The 25,253-nt window shown below is 33.3% G+C and overlaps 1 protein-coding gene across 1 annotated transcript in view; it reads right to left on the reverse strand.

Moving 5' to 3' along the window:
• PTPRQ (protein tyrosine phosphatase receptor type Q) overlaps window positions 1-25,253 on the reverse strand; it is a 214,004-nt gene that overhangs the window by 65,081 nt on the left and 123,670 nt on the right. The window contains exons 27-29 of the mRNA XM_064376936.1: window positions 9,798-9,919; window positions 4,351-4,537; window positions 1,131-1,375 (exon numbers count right to left, since the gene is read on the reverse strand). Coding sequence (XP_064233006.1) covers window positions 1,131-1,375; window positions 4,351-4,537; window positions 9,798-9,919 — 554 coding nt within the window. The remainder of the gene's footprint in view (window positions 1-1,130; window positions 1,376-4,350; window positions 4,538-9,797; window positions 9,920-25,253) is intronic.

Below are 25,253 nucleotides of genomic sequence, written 5' to 3' on the forward strand. Positions count from 1 at the left end.
TTTGTGCTAAGGAAGCTGTAGACACAGAATCTTCTTTTATTCACTTTATCTTGCTATATTTAACAAAGGCTATGTTCTTGGCATATTTTATTGTACTCAATAAACCCAATTCAGTATCTAAAACATTTATTGGAATTAATTTTTTATACATTTGTGGGCCACCCTTCCACACTATAGATACTTTGTAAATATTTTTATTGAATTAATATTACAACATACATGATGTAGTACATATGATAAACAAATACCATAAAATGTGGCTTAAAAATGTCTAAAGAAAATATTTGAGTTTGTAAATTCAAAAAAAAAGAAGTATGAAAGACAAAAAGAGATGTTATCGTATGGTCCACTATTTTTATTTCTTTATGTTACAATCTAACATTTAAGTGAAATAATAAGCGAAAAGTTTGGGCAGTGCCTCTGAAATTGCAGTGTGCAAAGAAGTCATTTGCAAACCTGGTTAAATGCAAATATGCAGATTTTGATTCAGTAGGTCAGTACATTAACAATGTAAATTCTGTTTCTTAGAAGATGGTTTTTCTGAATCATATAATTTTATTTGAAAATTCCAAGATGATCTAAAAGTAGACGAAGAATATAACAAATTGTGTGTGTATATGTCTGTGTGTATGTATAGGAACTCATGAATACATTTATGTCCAGATACAGGTAATTTAGAATTAAGATATAAAATGCTATTAACTTTTAGTAATACTTGGTTAAAATACATGAGAATTTCAAACATGTAAACAATTATTTCTGTCCTTTGCCCTTAAAATTTGCTTTTCCATTTAAATTTTACAATCACACATAGTTTTCTTTCGGGCAGAATTATCTCTTTATATATCACTGTTCTTTTACTTTTAATGTGCATTTTCTTTCTTTTATTTCTGAGTTTCTACTATTATGGTACAAACTTCTTGGTTATTTATGCATTTTAATTTTAATAGTATTTGTATAATAACAAAATAGGCAATTTCAGTTCTCAAAATTTATTTTTGTTGACGTCAAACAATCTCACAAAAAGATATGGGAGATGTAATGTGTACACAAACTCCAATATTTTCAAATGCCAAGTTCATAAATGGACATTGTCATTTGGGTAATTAACTAAATCCATGGATGCTTACACTGATATTGTATGTATGTCCACCTTTTAGTCCTTCTAGCATTGCAGTGACAGATGTGTTGGTTTTCTGTATAATACTGAGGTTGTGAATCTGGACAGCAGTAGGATCATCTTCTCGGTAAACCAGAGCTTGATATACTTGGATATTTCCATTAGGTTGAGAAGGAGGAAGAAATGTTAATTGAAATTTTGTAACTTCATCTGGTATCTTCTGAAATGTCATGTTGTTAGGTGGGTCCTTTGGGGCTAAAACAAAATATTTAACAATTCTTATTTTTAATTGTGTTCCTTTTTATCTCCACATAAATTTATTTGTTTCAAACTTCTGTTTTTAAAGAATATTCCACAAATTATTTAAACCATATAAACTATGAAAACTAGAAAAATGGCTGATATATCATAGAATCATTGACATCTGTAATTCACAGCAACCATAATAGTGATGCAGTTTGTTTATTTTGCCTTTTATATGCACTTAATTTTATGCAGAATGTGTTTCTATGACATTTTAATCTTTTTTTTGTTTTGTTTTTTGAGACAGGGTCTCTCTTTGTCACCCCGGTTGGAGTGCAATGGCATGATAATTTAGAGTCACAAGAAGTGGTAAAAACAGGACATACAGTCGCATTTAACTTTCTCCCATTTTTCCTGAGTGGTAACAGCTTATGTAACTGAAGTTTAATATCAAACCAGGAAACTGATATTGGTACAATACTGTTAACACTACAGACCTTATCTCAATTTCACCACTTTCCATGTTTTTGTCTATGGTTTTATGCAATTTTGTTTTATGTATAAATTCCTGTGACCACCACCATAAACAAGATACTTTAAAACTATTTCATCACCCTAAAGAAACTCCCTCCTAATATCCTCTTTTATTTCCAGCATATGCTTCCTCACAACACTAATAACTCTTCCTCTGTATAGTTTTGTCATTTTGAAAATGACAATAGCATAATGGCCTCGAGGTCCATCAAAGTGGATACTGTATGTATCAATAGTTAATTCTTTTTACTGCTGAATAGAGTTCCATTTTGTAAATGTAGCATAGTTTGTTTAATCATAGAAAAACATTTGGGTTGTTTCCCGTTTTTGTTATTACTAATAAAATTGCAATCAACCTTCATGCACAGAAGTTTGTATGAACATAATTTTTCAATTCTCTGTGATCAATGACCAAGAGTGTGATTGCTGGGTCACACAGTAAGTTTTTGTTTAGTTTTATAAGTGACTGAAAAACTATTTTCCACTGTGGCTATTCCACTTTACATTCCTACCAGCAATATATGAGAAGTACGGTCTTTCTACATCCTTGCCAGCATTCAGTATTATCGCCATATTTTAAATTATTATCTTATCTGTCCTAGTACATGGACAGTGATATCTTATTGTGGTTTTAATTTGCATTTTTCCTAATGGCCAATGGTGTTGAAAAGTTATGTTGTTATGTTTTTATTTACCAACCATGTCTCCTTTGTGGTGAAATGTCTGTTCATGTCTTCTGCTAATTTTCTAATTGGATTTTTTAAAATTGCTGGGTTTTAGAGTTCTTTATATAATATAAATATCTTAGTTTATTTTGGATAAATGAAATACCTTAACATATGACAAGCTAAGCATCACTACATTATTAAAAATATGCATGATGATAAACTTATTTTATGAATATAGGAGCCACTTCTTGCTGCATTACATAATTAGTGTTCCTTATATAAATGACTGACTGAATGATTATATCTATTTTGATCAACTTGAAATAGTTATATTATTCCATACTAAGTAAAAATTTTCCATGAAGAAGTGTAATATTTGGCTGTCAACAGTTCAGATTTTCAAGCTTTATTATCTTGCAAAAAAGTAAATAAATAAACATCAAAGAAAAAAGGAGAGAGAAGCAGATAAATATGCTATTGTGCCAAATATCTCATTTTAAATGGAAAAATGAAAAGGTTAATTTGGTTCAAGAGACATATTTTTGCATTTGTTACTCTACATTTTTATGCTATATCATAAACATATTTTCTTTTAATGAGATGTTTCTCTAAATTTAGGATGTGATTTTAAGTAACATAAGCAAAGGAAGTCTTTCAATGTTGTAAAGAACTTCCTACCCCCCAAATTTTTGGTTATACATGTAAAATTCTACTCTTTGAGATTTAGTAAAAATGTATTAAATTGTGATAGTCTTGAAAGAGATAGCACATTAAGATCTGACAAACAATGCTTTATGGTATAAATGTGAGTACATTCATGATAACTTTGCTCACAGGTAGAAGGGATGGAGGAGAAGTAAAAACATAATCAGAAAACAGACATCTGTGATACTTGGTAGCCAAGTAGGAACAAATGGAATTTTAGGATGCTGATGTTAAAATTTACCGTGTAATTTAGAACAATAACTTTACAGACAAAATGCATAGAGAATATAATGTAACAAAAAAACTAGCTGTAAAAAAATTTTACCTCCTATACTTACCTTACAGATAGCAACAAATAAACTATAGCAACACATCCCTTCATCTGCTCTTTCAAATGATATATCTGGTGGCAAAGAACATCAGGAGTCTGAAGGAGGATGGGCAAGCAAGTTCTGGGATGTTGACTTTCCAAATTTAATTCTTATAGGTTACAACTTTATTATTCATTCAGACCCTGTTCATAAGAACTTGAGGAAATCTGTGTGGATTCTGACATTTATTAAAGAGTCATATAATAAGACATATATTACTTGACTAAGTGAAGACAATACCTATGATAAATGTGAGCTGGATTCTACTTTTGAATTCCAGATTATTTAACACTCATAGAATATTGTGAGTTTAATATTCATTCAAATAATGAGACAGAAATAATTGAAATAGAATTTTAGTTGAAGTGTTATTGGATATAGACAGTTGGAAATATCTCTTAGGTAAGTGTACTCAATTTCTGAAACAACTAGCAGATTAAATAAGTGCAAAGAAATACAAATTACATACCTTTATTTTGTTTCTGTACTTAGAAGAATTGAATATTCTACATAACTCATTGTTACCTCAAAAATGTAAATAGAAAGCTTCCTTTTTGTCAATTGCAGAGAGTCGTTAATTTTTTGTTGTTGTTTATATGCTTTAAAAACTTCTCATAATATATATTCTTTTTGGGTGGAGCGTGAGGAACTGTAAGAAGGTGAGCTAAGTCTCAGTCAATTTTTAGCAAGGATGAGAAATTCTCCTTACCTGATTCTAAAGTAGTAACAATCACTTCAGCACTTGACTTCCCTTCTACATATGCAGCACTTATGTTCCCAGTAAACGCAGTGATCACTACAGAATATCTTGTGAATATTTCTAAATCTTTAATTTCTATGGTTTTATTTTCTTCATTTGACTTGATGAAGGATATATTAAATAAATCATTATCTACCTATAGAAAAATATAAGTAAAAATTAAGGAAGCAGCACTTGATATCCAAATCACCAAAATATAATAATACAAAGCTACATGAGATGTATTTATCTAGCCAAGATTTTTATTTATTTATTTATTTATTTTGCCATCAGATTGCCCTGGGAAATCTGAAGTACTATTATAACAGTTTACTAATTATTAATTATCTTAATAGTTGAAAGTAAAAGAAAACAAACTCAACGAGCCAAGCATGATTAACCAACCCATTAAATGAATAAGCAAAAATCATCTTTGCAGTCAGTGAAACTCTGCTTTTGACTCCAATATTTGTAGAAGTATAGAGGTTTTGGTACCTAATCACACAAGGTTCAAATCCCAAATTGGCCACTTATAGCTCTGTAGTATTTGAGAAACCACCTATACAGTCTGGTCTTTCAGTGAATGTAAAATTGGGCTAATAACAAATATTTACAGTGTTCCATTAAGATTTAGAAAGGATAGGTCTAAAATAGCTGGAACATAGATTTCAATATTTTTTCACCATTACCCACAAAAGGAAACACTCTTTGTAACATAATTCAGAAGACAAGACAGATAGATAGATATAAAACATATGTACACCTTGCTTGTAATACATTTTTCAGAAATACACCATCTTTCTGAAATAAACTTTGATCTTTTCTGCTCTTTTTAATTTTATTCCAATTCATTTAAAAATTCTAATGATGGCTGCAGTTTGAAAAACTCTGATTTAGCACTATGCATAGCACTGGATAACTCAATTAATTGTGGATGTCCTAATTATTAACGTGCATAAATGAGTGTCTTTAGGCATATGAAATGTAGCTATATGATTTGTTCAAACATAGTCTGTCCTTTATGGAGGTTCTGGCCTATTGACTCCAGATATTAAGCATAGCTAAACTTGCTAGCACTAAGTAGAAGGGCTTTTCCCAAGATAACCATGAGAAAATTCAAAATCCTATCATGCATACTACTCTCAGGTACCTGAATTGAAACATTTAAAATCAGGTTTTATACACAGTAAAGACTATTAACTTCATTTTCAACTTGACCCTCCCTCATAACTTTAAAAGATTTTTTATTTGTTTGGTTGGTTCAATGTGTCCTTTTAATGCTGTTTGCTAAGAACATTTTTTATTGATAATATGGTGAAACACATTTATTGATTTGCATATGGTATACCTATATTGAAAATGTTGTCCTGGAAACTAATTTTTAGAGATGTCTTCAGAGGTAATATAAATGAAATTAACTCAAAGATTTTTTTTTCTAAAAGATGTTGCTATGAAAAATAAAAGAAGAAACATAGCAAGAGGCTGATATAAATAATACTATTGTTGCAAACAGTCAAATAGATTATTCCCAGTGGATGGAAATGCCCCACTTCTCTAAAAGGGCAGAAAAACAAATTAGCATAGGAATCCTCTTGATCAGGAATATGTACCACTGGCAGGAAGTGTGTATTTAACTAGTTGTCAACATTTAAATATCACATAAAAATATGCCTTTTGGAATTTTCCTTAAGACCAGGTTGAATTTCATGCTGAAAAAATACCTAGAGATGTGGAAATGAGTAACTGTCAACCCCTGTAAAGGGGCCATGGGTCCCATTCATTGGAGCCCCACTCAATTGGCTTCACTTTGACTACTGGTTCATGTTGCTTATCTATTACAGCTGTTTGAATTCTGATTTTATAGAGTTGAGGTTACTTCCTCGGGATTACTTAGTAGCAGCGGTAGGATTTGAGTCCAGGTCTTTCAAGAGTCCACAGCATTCTACACTGCCACAGGCTCACTGGGTTTGATCTTATAAATTGAACTATTTATAAATTATACTCTTCTAATGCCTTCCATTAAAACAATAGATAACAAATATCAAGCCATAAAAATATGACATGACATACATATGATATATTATATATTTAAAAATACTTAACAAAATCTGAAAGGAATTCTCGGTCCTCAAATTTGGCAGTACAAAAGATCATTATCTTTCTTTATTAAACCTACTCCACCTTTGTTGTTGTTAACTATTACTTGTCCACTTACCCAGGATTGAAATCAAGTCTTTTTGACTCCTCATTTTCCTTCAATCAATTCCAAATTTGTTTGCTCATATTATACTTGATAATCTATTATTATAAAATGTCTTTCAACATTTTTGAAGTGTGACTTTATATAAAGTATCAGTAATTAGACTCTGGCTCTCCTATTCCTGCCCCACTTCCTATTTTTTCTTCTCTTCCTATTCTGTCTCCACCCTTTCCCACCTGGTGCACCCTATTCATTCGTCAAGTCCCAGAACATATTTAACCTGCTCTGTGAAGTCTCCTTTATATCCTATGTCCCCCATAACAGGAACTTTAACTACTTTGTTAGCTTGTATTTCCCACAAAACTTTATACCTCAAACTCTATAATTAGCATAATTTGCTGTTTATATTCCAGTGTGTACCACTAGGGTGTGACGTACTTGACAGCAGAGCTTTGTTTTTCATCCTTGTCTTGATGAACAGAAGCTACTCAATAACAACTTGTTAAGTGAAACAATAAAAGGAACAATGAAAATGACTATAATGCATTAATTTCCAGCATAATCATCTAGGATGATATTTACATTTTATAAAGTTTTTAAATAATATATCTTTATTAAGATTGACAACTTTTGTTTAAATTTTTAAAGTTAAGAGTTTTAGCCCCTGTGGCTAATATTTTGCATAAGACAGGCTGTACAATAAGTCCTAAGTGCAATGAAATGTATTCTTCCTTAGTCTGGAAACCAATGATTCTTGAATGTTGATAATTACATATTAATGAAATGAGCTGCAAACATGCTTTATCTGAGTTGTTCACTTCTACATATCCAGCATCTAGCATAGTTCTGGTACATTGGATGTATTTTAAAATGTGTGAGGAAGGAAGGAAGGAAGGAAGGAAGGAAGGAAGGAAGGAAGGAAGGAAGGAAGGAAGGAAGGAAGGAAGGAAATGCCTCCACTTTGTTCCGAGAATCCTAAAGAAACTGAATTACTAGGTTCTGCCTGACTCTGTTCTTGCTATTGTTGTTCTTACTCTTGTTGATTGGTGATTTGGTGAGGTTATATTTATGTTTGCCAATTTTATTTGCTATTTACTGACCTTCCTTTTCTCCTGTTAAACCATTGTCTGTTAGTTTTAGCCAAGTCTTAGCTCTGTGAGAAGTTATTCACCTTCTCTGTGCCTCAGATTGCTTTTATGCAAAATGAAGGTAATAATGTTTATATCAAAATGTTGTTAGATAACATATAATATGATAATGCATAGGAAGAGGCAGCATGTAACTTGTATAAATTATGTAATTAAAATATTCATTATCTTCCCATTCTACTCTTTCCCTTGCTCATTTTAAAACTTAGCAAGAAGGCTACAAGAATGAGATTACAAAAATCATTTCTTAATATGTTTTTTTTTCTTCCTTTAAGCAGAATTTCCAAGGGAGAATTATTTTCATTAATAAAGTGCCTTTCATTTGACAGAGTAAAGGTTTATCATTTTATAATTTGTTTTTAATGCATATTCTCGAGGCCTTCATCATTCATGCTAATTATTTTTGGCTAATTACATACTAAAATCTTCACAAATATGCTCTACAAAAAGAATAGAAAGTGAAGACTGAATGTAAGAACAAATGCATCAATAATTCTTTAAATTTTGTTTTAATGATGACAGGTCTTTTGAGATAGAAGTATTATGTCTTCATTTAAGAAATACTACAAAGACATAATAATTATAAAGTTAGACAAGAGACAGAGGCAAAGAGAAAGGAAAATTCACTGTAAGTTTTCTATATAATGCATAAGATGTTACTAGGAAACCATGCTCATCAAGCCCAGCAAAACCCGAGCTGGGTGCAAAGAAAATATTTTCAATCCTTATCCTGGCTAACAGTTCTGCATTGTCGACATCATTGAGCATCCTGTCTTACATGAAGGGTTTGATTTTCATGCCTGGGTTACCATCGAATGGCTATCAACTCTCATGCAGTCTTTTCAGTGCCCTCTTATTTAAATGTTTGTATTCCCCAGGATGCTATCCTCAAGTTGTCATCTTACTTTGCACATTCCACAGTAAATCTCCTTCACTCCTATAATTTTGACTATCTTCTAAATACTAACATTACCCAAATCTGCAAATCCAGAACTTCTCTCCTGAGCTCCAGATCCGTATTTAATACTGCCAATGGGTTTATTGACCTGAAGAACTCCCAGATATTTCAAACTTAGTGTGTCTGATACTGAATTCACTCTTTTCTTCTACAAATCTGTTCCTCCTCATAATCTTCTGTCATATAGCTTACAATCATCCTTAACGATCCTTCTCACTCACCATCATCAGTTAGTTGATTTTCACCAAATTCTATAGATTTAGATTATTTTTCATTCTGTTCTCTTGCTACATTTCTTCTGTTCTCTTTCCTTGCCCGTTAATGGTTTCCTGTCTCCTTGCCTGATTTTGCACTCCCCATACTGCTCCCAAACTATCCTCTACTCTGCAACCATACCTATTCTATACAGTAGAAATCTGTATCACCAATCGGCATCCCACTGCCCTTAACATAAAACCCTAACTCTGTAACATTAGTTGGCCTCTGGATCTAGCCTCATCTCTTAGAACTTTCTTTTTTTTTTTAATGCTATGACCCAGGATTGCCAAACAACTTGATTTTTCTTGAATGAGGCTTACTCTTTTACACCTCTATTCCCATTTCCCTTTCATGTTCTGTTTCACTTATTTTTCAAGCCTTAGCTCTGATGTTATTTTATCTGGGAGACATTTCTCCTAATGACTTCTCTTTTCTCATTTTGTATTATGAATCACTTTCCACTGTGCTGTAAACCAGATATTTGCATTACCACCAATGTAACCATTTATATGTGTATATATACATATATATGTGTATATGTATATTCTAAACTCTGATAATAAATATAATAATAATGTTACTAATATTTTATATTTATTGAGCATTTACCATGTGTCAGGTTATGTTCTAAGTTCTTTATGCATGCTAACTGATTCAGTCCTTATAGAATCTCTGTACCCTGTTTACTATTATTAATCTTTATTTTACAGATGTAGACATTGAAACACAAACAAGTGAAGTAATTTTCCTAGTGTCTAACAGAGCCAAGATTCAAATTCAAGTACTCTGGTTCTAAAACTTGTATTCTTAACCATTTTATACCGACTCTTATAGAAGGTAAGACATGCCTTACCGATTTGACATCAATCAGATAATATGTTGGTCCAGTAATGACAGCAGGTTCACTCCAGCTTATGCTGATGCTAAAAGGTGATGTTGCTACTACATGAACATTTTCAGGAGGACCATCTGGAGCTATGACAATAGAAAATCAATTATCTCGCTACATTAGAATTAGTACTTGTTACAGTACAATAATAGAAAAGACCATGAAAAATGGATAGTCATAATGAATTAATTTTACATTAACTTATATAAATCATAAAGTGCTAAAGGCATTAGAAAATAAAAAGATCTAATTCTTTAAAATTAGTTACTCTATGTGAATGACTTCCGAATGAAAAAATAATTAATTAAAATCATAAGTACGTTATTTTAAAACTTAATATTTTGAAAGGAAAGTATTATCATTTCTTAAGTAAACCTTTTTAAATAAATAAATATTTTTCTTTTAAAACAGTTAATCTAGCAATGCTGTTTTAAGAAAACTCTTGCAGAAACATATTTAACTACAGAGATATAGAGGAGCACAGCTGAAAATTAAAACTGGTATAACGAAATTATACATATGTTATCTTACAAATGTAAATTGAGTTGAGTTTATTGTTTTCACTGAGGGTGGAGAATATGAAATGGGTTATTCAACTGTTCTGATCTATTAGAAGTATAATCTTCAAATACTTCCTGAATTCCTTATGATTCCAACTAAATTATTTGATTTGTTCTACTTTCTTAATTTGTCCTAATTTGTTATTCTGTTATTCTATTCTAATTTATTGTAATATTTGTTATTTGTTATTGTCCTAATTTGTGATTCAGTAATACAAAACAATATCTTAAAAATGTTTCTGTTGAAAACTCTTATGTGTATAATTTCAATTTGTGAAGCCACTAGGAATTAGGAGAGATAATAATATGCAGGGAAAGATTTAGCAACAGTTAATTTCACACAGACATTAACCTAAGAACACTGCTGCCCACTCCTCTGTCCTCCCAGGGCCCCTAGTCAATTCTAATGATATTAAATATTGGGAGATAAGTATTTTCCAATATTTTCAGTTTTTAAATACATATGGGCAAACATTACTGAGTAAGTACTATCCCACAGATCCTGAGAAGATATAACCAGAAAGATAAAATATTACTTTCTTCAAATAATTCATTATCTAGCAAGAGTAGAAGTTGTATGATCTTGGTCAAACACCAAAATGTCTGGACCTCAGTTTCTCCATCATATGAATATTTGATAGTACTTTAAAGGGGATTATGAAAACAAAATATGTAAAAGTGGCTAGTTCAGTATTTGGCACATTGTTGTCAATTAATAAGATATCACAAAGGATAAAGATAAGGGACAAATGTAAATACACAACACACAATCTACAATGAGAGAGCAAATTGATGATACAGATGGGGCAGGGAGGCAAGGTAAAGATGCACAGTAAAGGTGAGAATTGGACTAGGCTTTGATAGATGAGAAGGATTTCAATTACCATAAAAGCAGGGTTGGGGTACTTCTATGATAAGGAAGGGTCATAGAAAAGCCACAAAAACATAAACAACAGGATGCATAGACAGAGTTATATTGCTGTAGAACTGCTTATCTTTATAATGTTATTATTTTACAAGTAAAAAAACATATATTACCCTAGGAAGGAGTCAATAAACTTCACCAGATTTCCAAAGGGATTTATGGTACAAAAAAAATTCAGAATCCCTAAATCTAAGAAACAGAGCTATCATAGAGAGACCAGTATTTATGGAGGAATAAGAATGAGCAAGCCCAAGTAGTAATTTAGGAATTAAGCTAGGGAGTACTTGATTGTTATGTTCAAGAATTTGGAGTTTATTCTTTAAATAGTGGGATTCTACTGAGGTTTTTGAGAAAGGAATTATTTTTCCATTGATTTAGGTAGACAACTCAGGTAGTTATGAAAAAGGTAAGTTCTCTGAAGCACACTGAGTTTAGATAAGGTTTTTCCAAAAAGCCAAGTTAGACATGAGAGCCAAAATAAGAATAGTGACAGAAGGGATAGATAGGAGGAAATGAAACCTAGAGTCACTACAGAAAAATTAATAAAAAGAACTCTGGGAATAATTCAATGTGAGTGCAAATTGAGATAGAGAAAGTAGTAAAAGCTAACTCACGCATTAATGCTAGGTGAATTTTGACAGTTCACAACGGTACATTCAGGAACATATACTGATTTTGGTGGGGTAAGACTATGGTAGGAAATTATAAATTTGGATTCATATTCATTAAGTTTGAGAACCTCAAGAAGTCTGAGATACCTATCTGGCAACTGGAAAGATGAGCCTGGAATGAGGCAAATAGAATCAGAATGCAGAAAGTTGTTTTTGTTTTTAAATTTCAGATAATTTCTTACAAGTTGGGATGGTATAAATATGGGTAGTATATCTGGTTCAAGTGAATCACATGCTCTGAAGAGAGCCAACAGGTTTATTTCAATACCAGATAGGTATAAGATATTGTTATCATTTGAATGTGTCTCCACCAAAATTAAGATGTTGAAATGCAATGGCCAGTGTGCTGGTATGAAGAGGTAGGGCCTATAAGAGGTGAATACGTCATGATAATGCCTCCCATGGTGAATGGGATTAAGGTCCTTCTAAGAGAGGCTTAACGAAGCATTTGGATATCTTGCCCTTCTGCTTTCCACCCTGTGAGGACACGTATTCCTCCCCTCCAGAAGGCACAACCCTTACCAGATAATCAAACCTGTCTACACCTTCATCTTGGACCTCCGAGCTTCCAGAACAATGAGAAAACAAAAATCTCTTCTTACAAATTACCAAGTGTCTAATATTTTCTTATAGCAGGGTAAAACAGACCAAGAGGTTAATGGTGGTGACAATCTTTAAACTATGAATAAGTAATTGATATTTGCAATCTATTCCTTAGGAATATAGCATTATGTCTATGGAATTTAGGTGCACAACTCAATCCAAAGAATATTTTAACGATAGCATTGACATATTTTAATAATAGTACTTGAATGTAACTATACAGAAATCTAGCAAATACATATAAGGAAGTTTCAGTGAACAAATACCTTTGGAGTGACAAAGATACTCTCCTTATTTGTACTTCTGAAACTTGTGCAATAATCTGAGTTTCACTGACACCCCTTGCTCAAAGATCCAGTTTTATATTGCCAGGAAAGCATCCAGGGGAGAGGGTGAAGAAAGGATGCTCCAGGATTCAGGGATTTGATGAGCTAGGAGGTGCTGATCTAGGAGAACTGGGTGCACAGTTTCTCCAACAACTAAGGTATCAAGGAAACATACACATACTCTGCAAAACCAGACATTTGTATTCTTTTTACTGCTAGTTTTATGGCCCTAGGAAAACCACCTCAAAATGTAGCCTAATTTATTTAGGTAATTACACATAACAGAGAGAGCTATAAGAGGTCTCCTGCCATCAGCATAATTAATTGCTTTGAAAAATGTAAATACGTTTTGTGGGTTTCAGTGACCTCTCTTCTGCCTCTAACTCTATAAAAGGGGATGGGATATGAGCTATGTATAAATATATTAAGGCTCCTTTATTACTAATGTTTTTGCAAAATTTGACTTCCAGCTCTGTAAGAAGAACCAGTGTGGAGAGGAACAATTTTCTGACAGGCCACACATTTCAAGTGGTATAAAATAAGAAAATATTTTAGAGTCCCCTTGTCTTTATTTATAACCAAATGTTTAGTTGGCTTTGAGAATAAATTTATGCATTCACTGAATGAATAAATATTTATTAAGTACTTACTATGTGCTAGGCACTAGGAAGACAAAAGGCTCATACAAATGATCCAGGTAACTTTGGATCCATCCATAAAGCTTCTACTCTTTAACCCTTTTCATTGAACAACAGTTTACTGAACACCTACGACATGCCAGGCACTTTGGAAGTGCTGGAAATAGAGAAGAGAACCAAAGAGACAAAGACCATGGAACTTCTATTTTAATGGAGGGAGACAAACAATATATATTAGAAAAATATAAATGAATAAATATATACTATGCAAGTAAATTATATACCATGTTAGGAAGTATTATGCACCATGGTGAAAAATGAGACAAGGTAATGGGCATGAGGATGTTTAAGAGTGCTACTATTTTAAATATAGTGGTCAGGATATGCCTCACTAAGCAGATAACATTTAAACAAGTATTTGAAGGAGGTGAGGGAATACTGTTTGGATGCTTGGAAGAAGAGTGTCCAGGAGGAGAATGGCTAGCACGAAGACCCTGAGGCAGGATTTTGTCTGGTATGTCTTAAGAGTAACAAGGACAACAGTGAAGCTGAAGCCCAGTGAGTTGGAATGAGAATCCAAGAAGAAATGATGGCCAGATTATGTAGGGCTTCTAAGACCAACGTTAATGTCTTTTTTGTAAGGATGGCTATTGGGAACAAAAAGATAAATGCCATGAAGTAAAAGGGGCTGTGATAGATTGTGATCCCTGGAATATAACTCATACCAGAAAGATGGGCTAAAATTAATTACATCAAAAAAGGAAAGATCATCTCCAGAATCTATTTGATTCATGTACCTCTATAACATCGACTACTTGATGCTGTTGGGATCATACTTTTCAACCTAACTCGTTCTATTAAGAAAGTGGAGTGGCACGTTATTGTTGCCCAGACATCATGAAAACTTTATTGTTAATTTTCTGTGACTTAGAAAGTTGTGAGATTTTTCTGTGGTAGCTTGTATCTGGAAATATTTCTTTTCCTTTCCTTTCATTTCCCTTCCTTTCCCTTTCCCTTCCTTTCCCTTTCCCTTTCGCTTTCACTTTCACTTTCTTTCCCTTTCTCTCTCTCTTTCTTTCCCTCTCTCTCTCTCCTTCCTCCCTCTCTCCTTCCCTCCCTCCCTCTCTTCCTCCCTTCCTTCCTTCTTACAGAGTTTTGCTTGTGTTGCCCAGGCTGGAGTACAATGGCACGATCTTGGCTCATTGCAACCTCTACCTCCTAGGTTGAAGCGATTCTCCTGCTTCAGCCTCCTGAGTACCTGGGATAACAGGTGTGAACCACCAATGCCTGGCTAATTTTGTATTTTTAGTAGAGGTGAAGTTTCTCCATGTTAGTCAGGCTGGTCTCGAACTCCCGTCCTCAGGTGATCCGCCCACCTTGGCCTCCTAAAGTGCTGGAATTACAGACGTGAGCCACTGCACCCAGACATATCTGGAAATATTTCTGTATCTCTGCTCCATAGTGGCTTTTTGGGGTCTCACTGAAGACAAAGTGCAAAACCTTTTCCCAGGGAAAACTTTGGCTTGTGAGTATGTCTGTATGCCCACTCAGAAAGCCATATAATGCTTTGCTTTAACTTCTCTTCTTTCACAATAAAAGGTCAACCCTACAATTATTCCTTTAATACTAGCAATTAAAGCCCTCATCAGGGAGTCTCTGTGACCCCAAGCAGAGCTAAGAGAAAGTGACATTGAAAGATCATTCATGACAACACATATAATCACCCATACTACTAAATGTTTTAAGTTCTTTGCACTGATCAGTCATTATAAAACAGCAAGGTATTTAGCCCCTTGCTGAGTTATGCTTTAATGCCATTTCTTGAGCTTTTCCCAAAATCATTTTCCCTTCCTTCTTCCTTTTTTTTAAAAAGTAACAATCACTCTAAACAATGTTTGCATTTTCAGTAAAATTCTTGATAAAATTGCCTGTCTTGTTACACAAGTTTCCTGTGTTGAATCCTTTGTCAAAAATTTCCTTTAGAATATATTTTGCCAACTTGTATTTTTGAAGAATTAGAGCTCCTAAATCCAAACTAAAAAATAAAAAACATATATAACTGAATATATAAAAATATATAATATATAACAATATATGTTTCACCTGTCTGGAGCAATGAAAGAGAACTATTTAATTCATAGGTAATTTTAGAGAAATATTTAGAATACCAAAATGCCCATCTATTATAAAACAGCATCTAATTATTTTATTATCCAATATTATAATATACTTATATACATATAAAAATTAATTTAGGCAACTTTCTTATAAAATTTAACAAAATTCCCAAAACATATAATAAAATATATTCAGTATTTTCTCTTTTATCATAGCATATAGTAAACTATGACTAGTGTCACAGAAGGGTGGCTACAAAATTACACTCCCAGCTACAAAAATAAAGGGAGCTGATGGTTGCAAAGGTATGAGGAGTTGAAAATATGCCAGTTTAAAAACTGAGTAACTTACAAGCATTTTTGGGAGACTTTGTTTGTCTCCCCATAAACTGTCACATTCTGATTTAGGATTGTTTGTGAAATGAATCTAGTCAGTAATGGGCCAAGATATCACTATACCCTTTCTCTTATAAATCACAGCAATTTACTCAGTAGGAATGATCTATCCTTATTCTCTCATTCCCCATAATCCAATCACTTCCTCTCATAAGCACTTTCCCCCTGGTTTTCACCATAATGCATTTTCTGTAACTAACAACCATCATTTCCTGATTATCATGCTTCTATCCTTGCACAGGAATGTGGGTCTTATGTGGGTCAGGGTCATCTTTCCCATCCATCTGTGTCTTGATGCTAAGTGTGTTAGCTGAAAGGTGAGTCTGGATAGACCATCATTTTGACTAGTCCATATAAAAGTTTGAATGCCCCCGTCCATGCCACTTTGATTAAGAACCAACAAGTTTTAGTGTGTCTAATACTATACTTTTAGAATAAGCACATTCTAAGACTTATTAGTAATTTTGCCATCTGCAGATCCCTCTAAGTCTAACTTAATAGTGGAAAATATTATAGAAAATACTCTATGGTTTTTAGTGTACCTTGTTATGATGACTTTCCTAAAACAATAAACATAAATGAATAAATGGTTTGACAGCAACTCACAAAACAGAAAACTTCAGCTCTATATACCTGGAATTTAAATTTACTATACAACTATTTGAATTTTTTAAAATTATATTTTAAGTTCTGGGGTACATGTACAGATCATTCAGGATTGTTACATAGGTATGCACATCCCATGGTGGTTTGCTTCATCCATCCCCCTGTCATCTACATTAGGTCCAACCACCACATGTTCTCACTCATTAGTGGGTGTTGAACAATAAGAACACATGAATTTAAGTTCAGTATAAAATTTATTAAAAGGGCTTACCATTCAGGGTATTTTTGTTTCAGAATTTGGTACACTGGGCCACCAGATTTCTAGTGACTGTCATCACTAAATGAAGGGCTCTGTTGTTTCTCAGCTACACAAATATTAATGATTTCAAGGACTACAAGTTGACTTTGATTCAGCACACCTGGACAAATTAGCACCAAGTGTTAGATGTCTCTCAGGATTAGAAGAAATCCAACTGGCCGGTGGATTCCTGTGTCTTAGACAATTCAGGGCACCAAGGACCCTGAAGAAGCTCTACAATTGGATTTATCGTATTTCCACACAGCTAGAGTATCTCAGGACATATTCCTGTTACTGGTTTAAACACTTTGATAAATGACTATCCTTCTGTAGTTTGGATGTTCTCCTAGAGCCAGTGATTTCACTGGCCAAAATGCAACACCACTGTTGGTATAGAAAACATTTTCTACCATTTTATGAGATGTTAATTGTGTTTTTAAATTAGATTTTCTAACAGCAAGGTGGTACTGCAGACGGTATAGCACAATGGTGTTACAGATACAGCAGGTCTAAGAATTTGTCAGATTAGATTCATGAGGACTAAGAATGATTCATGGATGTTCACAATATTAGACTTCATTGTATAATCATCTTATTTGATGCTTAAATGAGTTATTTTCTGACTAATTTCTGACTGGCTTAAGTTGGAAAAAAATACAAAGAAAACCTCTCAGTTTCAATACTGGCCATGCCAGGTAAAAATGAAAATATTCTAATTACTACTATTACTTTAGAATCAGATGATACATATTTTCTGAAAATAACATCATGTTTATAAAACAACTTTTTACAACAGTGGTTCTCAAAATGTGTCTCCAAACCAGCAGCATCAACATCACTAAGGAAGCCATAGAAAAGCAATTTCTGAGTCACTACCTCAGACTTACTGAATCAGAAACCCTGAGTGTAGGGCTCAGCAATTAACAGTCCTCCAGCTGTTGCAATGACTGTGTTCAAGTTTAAGAATTGCTGCTCTACAATGTCGATATGCCATTTGAAAAAATAGTGACACTGCTCTTCAGGTTAGATGACCAATGACTACAACATTAGAAACAAGGGTGGAAAAGAGGATTGAATTATTCCTTCTGGAAGTTTAAAGAAGTAGATATAAAGGAAGTTTGGGAACTGGTAATCACCATGGGAGACCTGTATCAAGCCATCAAATACTCCACAGACTGGTCTCCTTCTACCTTTCATTCTATTTTAATTCTGGATAAACTTTGAAGAGGATTCTTTCTACTCACTGCCTCCCATTCCCTAAGTTTCTAGAATAATTACAGTTCAGCACATTCCATTAAAGCATAAAATATCACCATTTCCATGTTACCATGAAGCTCTGCATTGGAGCAACCTGGAATAATTCAGGTAAGGCCATCACCAAAATGGAGTCTTAGGGCCAGGATAAATGTTGCTATTTTATTCTCCTATCATCTATATGCAGGTATAATTGGGGTAAAAGAAATATCTAGGATATCATTAAAGAAAAGTAAAAATCAAGGGTATCAGAAACTTTAAAAGCATAATTTTGAGGTATGTGTTAAAATTCTCACTCAGTTTGTTTTGGAGATGATTGGACAGTTGGCTAGCTTCTCTATATGATCACAGTTAGTACCTCTCCATCTCTTGATACTTTTCTACCACCCTGAGGCTTTGCTCAAATTCTAGTCAAGATCTAAGAGTGCAGGTTCTGTGCTAGAAATGAAGACTCATGAATGAATCAGTGTTTTAAGTTCTTAGAATAGTACCAGCATATAGCAAACACCCAGTAAGTTAAGTCATTGCTAATACTCTTAACTGTGCAGCCTAGGTGTCTCAATTCAGTTACTAGGCACGAACAAAAAGTGACCAAGACACCATACATAGACATCCTAGGATGTTCTAGAATTTGGAATTTTCATAGTTAAATCAGAATTTTCCCTGCTTCTTAGTAAATGCAGAAGAAATGGGAGCTGAAATTTTGCTGACCTAGGGCCTAATGCTGAGGTAAAACTTACAACTGAGGTTAAAGACCAAAACTCACAATGCATTATACCTACTTCACACATCCTGTTGAATGAAGATAAAGAAGATTCTCAGAAGAGTAAAAGTTAATTCAATTCAACATGAAATTTAGTTTGAGATCTCAGAGAAAATAGGAGAATTAATTTGAAGTTTAAAAAGATAAAAAGCCGCTAAGCTAAAAATGGGGACAAAATTCCCTCCCCTTTTTCCTTTACGAAAATCAGACTTTCTAAAATATTGATGATTTTTTTTTAAAAAGTGACAATCCTTAAACTTTCCTTTTTTTGAATTTTAGTGCAACTTTCTACTTGCTTATGTAAACAGAATTTCAAGAACAAATATTTTTATTTAAATTCTAGAAAATTTGCTTCATAACCTGGCATAAGGTCTTTTGGCATTAAATATATAGTTGAATATATTATTAGATATTTTAATGTTATATGCTTTCTATCATTTCCTTTCAATTATGATTTCAGCCATATATCTCTTCTTTGTAATCACTTGGCATTCCAAATTTAAACATTGTTCTTTCCCTTTGTTCTTTCACGGACCATCAACCTATTATAATTCTGTCTCACTATACATATTTAATACCAGCTCATTATCTCGGTTATCCATTTAGATTTTTTTTAAAGCTTCCTCAATCTATTCTGAAATGGGCATTTACTATTTTCCTTCACTGTTTGAAATCTTTCTAAATGCAATAATTCTTTCCTATATCTAATTATTCATATTTTCCATATGCAATATATGCAATAGTAATATTTCCTATATGCAATAATTCATATTTCTTATGTTAATTAATGAAAGAGAAAATCACAAAATGATCAACAAAATAAAATAGACTTGTTTTATGAAATAAAAGAAGCAGAATATGTCAAACATGAAAAGCAACTGGCCAGGAGAATTTTAATTTTGGCAATTACAATGCAAGTATTTGAAAGACAAGTTTTAAACCAAAAAAAGAAAAAAAAAAAAAACTGAAGAAAATCAGTATGAACTATTTTAAAATATGGAGAATTTTGACCCTGAAATACTTTCACATTAAAGCCAAATGCCTTTCTTCAATATTCATAACAAATCTTAGATTAAAAGTAGGCACAGGGGACAGAAAGGTACATAAGACATGTGCAGCTAGCTATTTCTGCTTTTAAAGAACTCAAAGTCCCGCAAAAGAAAGAAAGAGAAAAATAACAATGACGCAACATGCTCATTTGTTGAGAAACACGTTTTGGGAGGTGGGACTGGAAAAAAGGATTTCTGAAAGGCTTCTCCAAAGAGATATCTAAAAACATATCAAAAAGGTAGCTGGTCACCAAAAGAAGAGGAAAGAAAGGACAGTAAGAAAGAATAGCAAAGATCTGGACCATAAAGGAGAAAGAATAGTGTATGTTCTTTCTCTATGAAGAATATAAGCCAAATTATAAATGAAGGCTTATAAGGAATATAAGTCAAATTATAAATGAAGGAATACAAGCCAAATTATAAATGAAGTTATAGGAATATAAGCCAAATTATAAATGAGGAATATAAGCCAAATTATAAATGAAGTTATAGAGCTTTACTAGTGAGTATGGTTTTAACATGCAGGCATATAGAAAATGATTAAAGATTTTCAGCAGAGGAACAACATGGTCAGATAGGTGTATTGAAATGCTGAATTGAAGTGAATGGTAGAAAATGAGGGCAAAAAGGCCATTTAGATCTCTTTTGTAATCAATTAGGAGATAAATGTAAAAGTCTGGACTTAGAGATACTTGTAAAGAAAAATAAATACAAGAGATATTTAGAAGATAAATACAATAGGACTCAGATTTTGCCTCATGGGAGATGAGAATAGGTAAAAAGAACTAAAAATAATTTCTAGATAACTAGTTTGAAACACTATATGAATAGTGGTGCAGTAAACTGAGACAAGGAACACAAGGAAAGCAAAAGGATTGCAGGGGAAGGTGGCAATATGGAGTTTGAGATGTCTATGGGAACCTAAGTGGTCATACCAATAACTTCAGTATGCAGGTCTAGAGGACAGAGATGTTGTCTTGAATTACCCATTATGGAGTCCTGGGTAACTAATTTAGAAGACTCTCAACAGCATCTAACTAATTTTGCAGAAGTGCAACCATCATGTCTAGAATAAATGATATTTATTTTCTCTAGTGGCAGCAAGATAAAGCTTACCCTAAAACTGTACTTTGCCACCAAATGAGCATCTAAATGTCTTGAAGTATCTATTTATTTTCTCACCATTATATAATTCCTTCTTTATAAAAATGATAATTTATATCTCTGTAACTATAAATTTATCACATAAGTGCATTACACAGTTTAGAAGAAACTAAGGAAAACAACTGAATATATAGTTAACACATTAACAATTTCTAATTTTAAATAATGTTAAAGTGTACTTTGCCCGCTATTTGGTTTTTCTTCTTTTTAGATCATAAAGTTGCATTCCTTGGAAACTTCTTTGATGAGGCATGTTTTGCTGAATTTTTTTTAACCTAACAGATGTTTGGGTAGTTAAAATTCCTCATGAGTATGGTATCCTGTGGTTTTCACAACCTAAGTGCTACCCCAGGAATTTTCCTTTCTTTCTGTCTTCCAGTCTTGGTGGTCTATAGGAGATGCACATTATGAGACTCCCATTTTGTTTCATTTTGTTCTGTACTAATTTCACACCCACACTCCTTTTAAGTTGTACATTTCCTCAGCATTAAGTATCTCTTGTGCACCACAGAGGCATTTAACAGCTTTTGACTTTACATCACCACCACATATATACACACACCACTGAAACTGCTTTTGACTTTAAGGTTAATCAGAAAAATAGATGAGTAAAATAATTTTCAGGACTAATGTTTCAAGTTAAATATTTCTACTATTTTTTAAATTTTCATGCTTATATTTGTATCCATAACACTCAGCATGCAGTAGAAATATGGCTATTATATGATTATTTAAGGACAAAAGCAATTTGACTTCAATGATCTAGGTAAGAGTATGTGAGAGAAAGAATGGTTAGCTTAAATTGGTTGAATATTATTTCCCTTATTTATTCAGTTTTACAGGTGTATATTCAGATTCATATGGTAATCCAATTTAATTCTCAGCTTGCATTCTGACTTTGCTCCCTGATCCTCAGTTTTGATGCTCTTCTTTATGGGCTCAGATAATTAATTATAACATATTTTCTGATTCTATAATCCACTGTAGAACCTTTTATAATATTTATTATTAAAACTAGTGGTCTCTTAATTGAGTTACTCACATTTTAAACAATTTAATTTCAAACTAGCCATTAATCAATAGCTCTTTATGGAGAAGCTCCAGGTTTTGACAAGATGTTATATTACTAAGTGCTCGAATACAACTTGATGTTATTAGAATAAAATACAGTTCTCTGAAATAGTTATTTTGTACTATTTCATATTGTTGTTTAGTCTTTTCTGTAACTCAGAGAAAAAGTTGTTATTTTATCCTCTATCATGAAACAACATACCACATTTTTTTTTTTTTTTTTGAGATGGAGTCTGGCTTTGTCACCCAGGCTAGAGGGCAGTGGTGTAATCTCAGCTTATTGCAATCTCCACCTCCTGAGTTCAAGCGTTTCTCCTGCCTCAAAGCCTTCCAAGTAGCTGGGGTTGCAGGTATGCACCACCATACCCAGCTAATTGTTTTTGTATTTATAGAAGAGACAGGGCTTTACCAGGTTGGCCAGGTTGGCCAGGCTGGTTTCAAATTCCTGACCTCAAACGATCTGCCCACGTCAGCCTCCCAAAGTGGTGGGATTACAGACATGAGCTACCAGGTGACCCATACCACTTTTTTGAGTCAATTATAAATAATACAAAACATTAATTTTCTTCATCTAGATTTTTTGAGTTTGCAAAATGCCCATATTTTCAACTTTGGCATGCAGAAGCAACATCTATGAATGCCTTATTTTTAATATGAAAAGTATTATTGCTCTTCAAGACTTTTGTTACTTAACTGTTCTAATTTCTTTTATTCTGTTACTTCACCATATATATTATGTTGCAATAATATATGCAGTGGGTTTTTGTCTTTTGTATCAAATGTAATCTCAAATTATCTCTTCCTGACTTAATATAAGAAGTAGAACTTTTATTTTGATGTATAATTATGAAATGTGGAAATTCAAATGTGCAATATTTATCATTAGTAAAATGTCTTCTCTTCCTTTGGAAGCAAAAAATTCCTCCATTCTTGAAACTAAAAGAAGAGTAACCAACTCATTGTCAAAACTTAAACAATTATCCTCATCCACATACAACACAGTTGAAAAGCTATGAATTTTGCAAATGCAATCAAATGTTATCACACAGTTGAAAAAGATAAATCTTTTCACCTTTCTCTCCTAAGCACAGTGGTAGAAAGTCCATTTTCCCTGTGTTCCCTGGAAATAAAATATGGCCATAGACCTCAAAAGTGGGTAAGAAGTGAAGGAAATAGGGTGGAAAGAATGACATTCAAATGGAAAGACTTGAGAATGTAGGATTATTTAGAAATCCAACTTTTCAGTTTCATTTACCAACTTCTGAACTGATCATGTTATATGTTGTTTTATGCTAATTAAACATCTTTTGTAATAGTGTCAAGTGTGCTTGCAAGAGACTATGCATTTAAAAAGTTCACTTCCTGGCTCAATGCAGTAATTAGAAGCAGGTACTCCCCAAGTGAGATACTCAGAATGGGAACCCTTAGTGGCAGCAGGCACAAAGGCACAGGCATGTTTTAACCAAAGGTTATGAATCAGCTGTCCACAAGCCAGCTCTAGGCTGCTAATGTATTTGGTTCTAATCTCTGAGCACTTACTTATTTCTGTTTTCTAGTTATATTAGAATAGCTATTTCTTGACAAAATTTGAAGGTTCAAAATAATCATACCTATTAACTAACCCCAAAGTAAACTGAATTTTTTCCATATTTTTGCTTTCTTTGTTATAGCATCATATCCTTATCATCACCTGCACTGGAAAACTATCTATTTTGTCCTACTCACTAAAACTTATTCAATCAAATTTCCCTCATTCAGGGAATGTTTATAGAGTATCTACTAGTACTGGGAATTATTCTAGACAATAAGAAAATATGCATGGCATGGTGGCTCACGCCTGTAATCTCAGCAGTTTGGGAGGCCAGGGCAAGAGGGTCACTTGAGCCCAAGAGTTCAAGACCAGTTTGGGCAACATAGTGAGACCTCATTTCTATCAAAATTTTTTTTAAAAAATTAGCAAGGCACAGTGGCATGTGCTTGTAGTCTCGGCTACTTGGGAGTCTGAGGTGGAAGGATTGCTTGAGCCCAGGAGGTAGAGGCTGTAGTGAACTGTGATTGTGTCCCTGCACTCCAGCCTGGGTGAAGGAGTGAGATTCTGTCACACATACAAAAAAAGACAAAGAGAGAAAAAGAAAGAAAGATGAAAGAAAGGAAGAAAGAAAGAGAAAGAAAGAAAGAAGAAAGACAGAAAGAAAAAGAAAAAAGAAAGGAAGGAAGGAAAGAAAGAAAGAAAGAGATAAGAAAGAGAGAGGGGGAGGAGGAAGAAAGAGAAAAAAAGAAGAAAGAAAGAAAGAGGAAGGAAAGAAAGAGAGGGAGGGAGGAAGAAGGAGAGAGAGAGAAAGAAAAAAGAAAGAAAGAAAGAAGAAAAGAGAAGAAAGAAAAAGAAAGAAAGAAAAAGGCAACAGCAATGATCAAGGCAGACCCTAAACACAAGTAAATAAAAATGATCATATAATTATAAATGTTCATTAAAATAAAATAATATTGTAGAAGATTACTGCAAGGCTATTTTTAGATTGAGTGGTCAGGGAAATTCATTCATTGTGAGCAGGCATCATTTAAGTAGCGATCTATGTCATAAGAATCTGCTAATGTGAAGAAGGTGGTAGAACATTCTAATTAAAAGAAATGGAATGCAAAGGTATACGTTCTAAGAATTTATTTTGTGTAAGCAACAAAAAAGTCTAGTGTGAGTGGAAGACAATGGTAAGGCGGAAAGTGATATAAATAATGTTAAAGTTTAAGGTAAGAGCCAGGTCATATACGGCTTGTTAACTATGTTAAAAAATGTAAAGTTCCGAGGCGGGTGGATCACGAGGTCAACAGATCGAGACCATCCTGGTCAACATGGTGAAACCCCGTCTCTACTAAAAATACAAAAAAAAAATTAGCTAGGCATGATGGCGCATGCCTGTAATCCCAGCTACTCAGGAGGCTGAGGCAGGAGAATTGCCTGAATCCAGGAGGCGGAGGTTGCGG

Source organism: Aotus nancymaae, unplaced genomic scaffold (genome assembly GCF_030222135.1).
Source record: "Aotus nancymaae isolate 86718 unplaced genomic scaffold, 86718_ANA_hifiasm-v0.15.2.pri h1tg000016l, whole genome shotgun sequence".
NCBI classification, from domain to species: Eukaryota; Metazoa; Chordata; class Mammalia; order Primates; family Aotidae; genus Aotus; species Aotus nancymaae.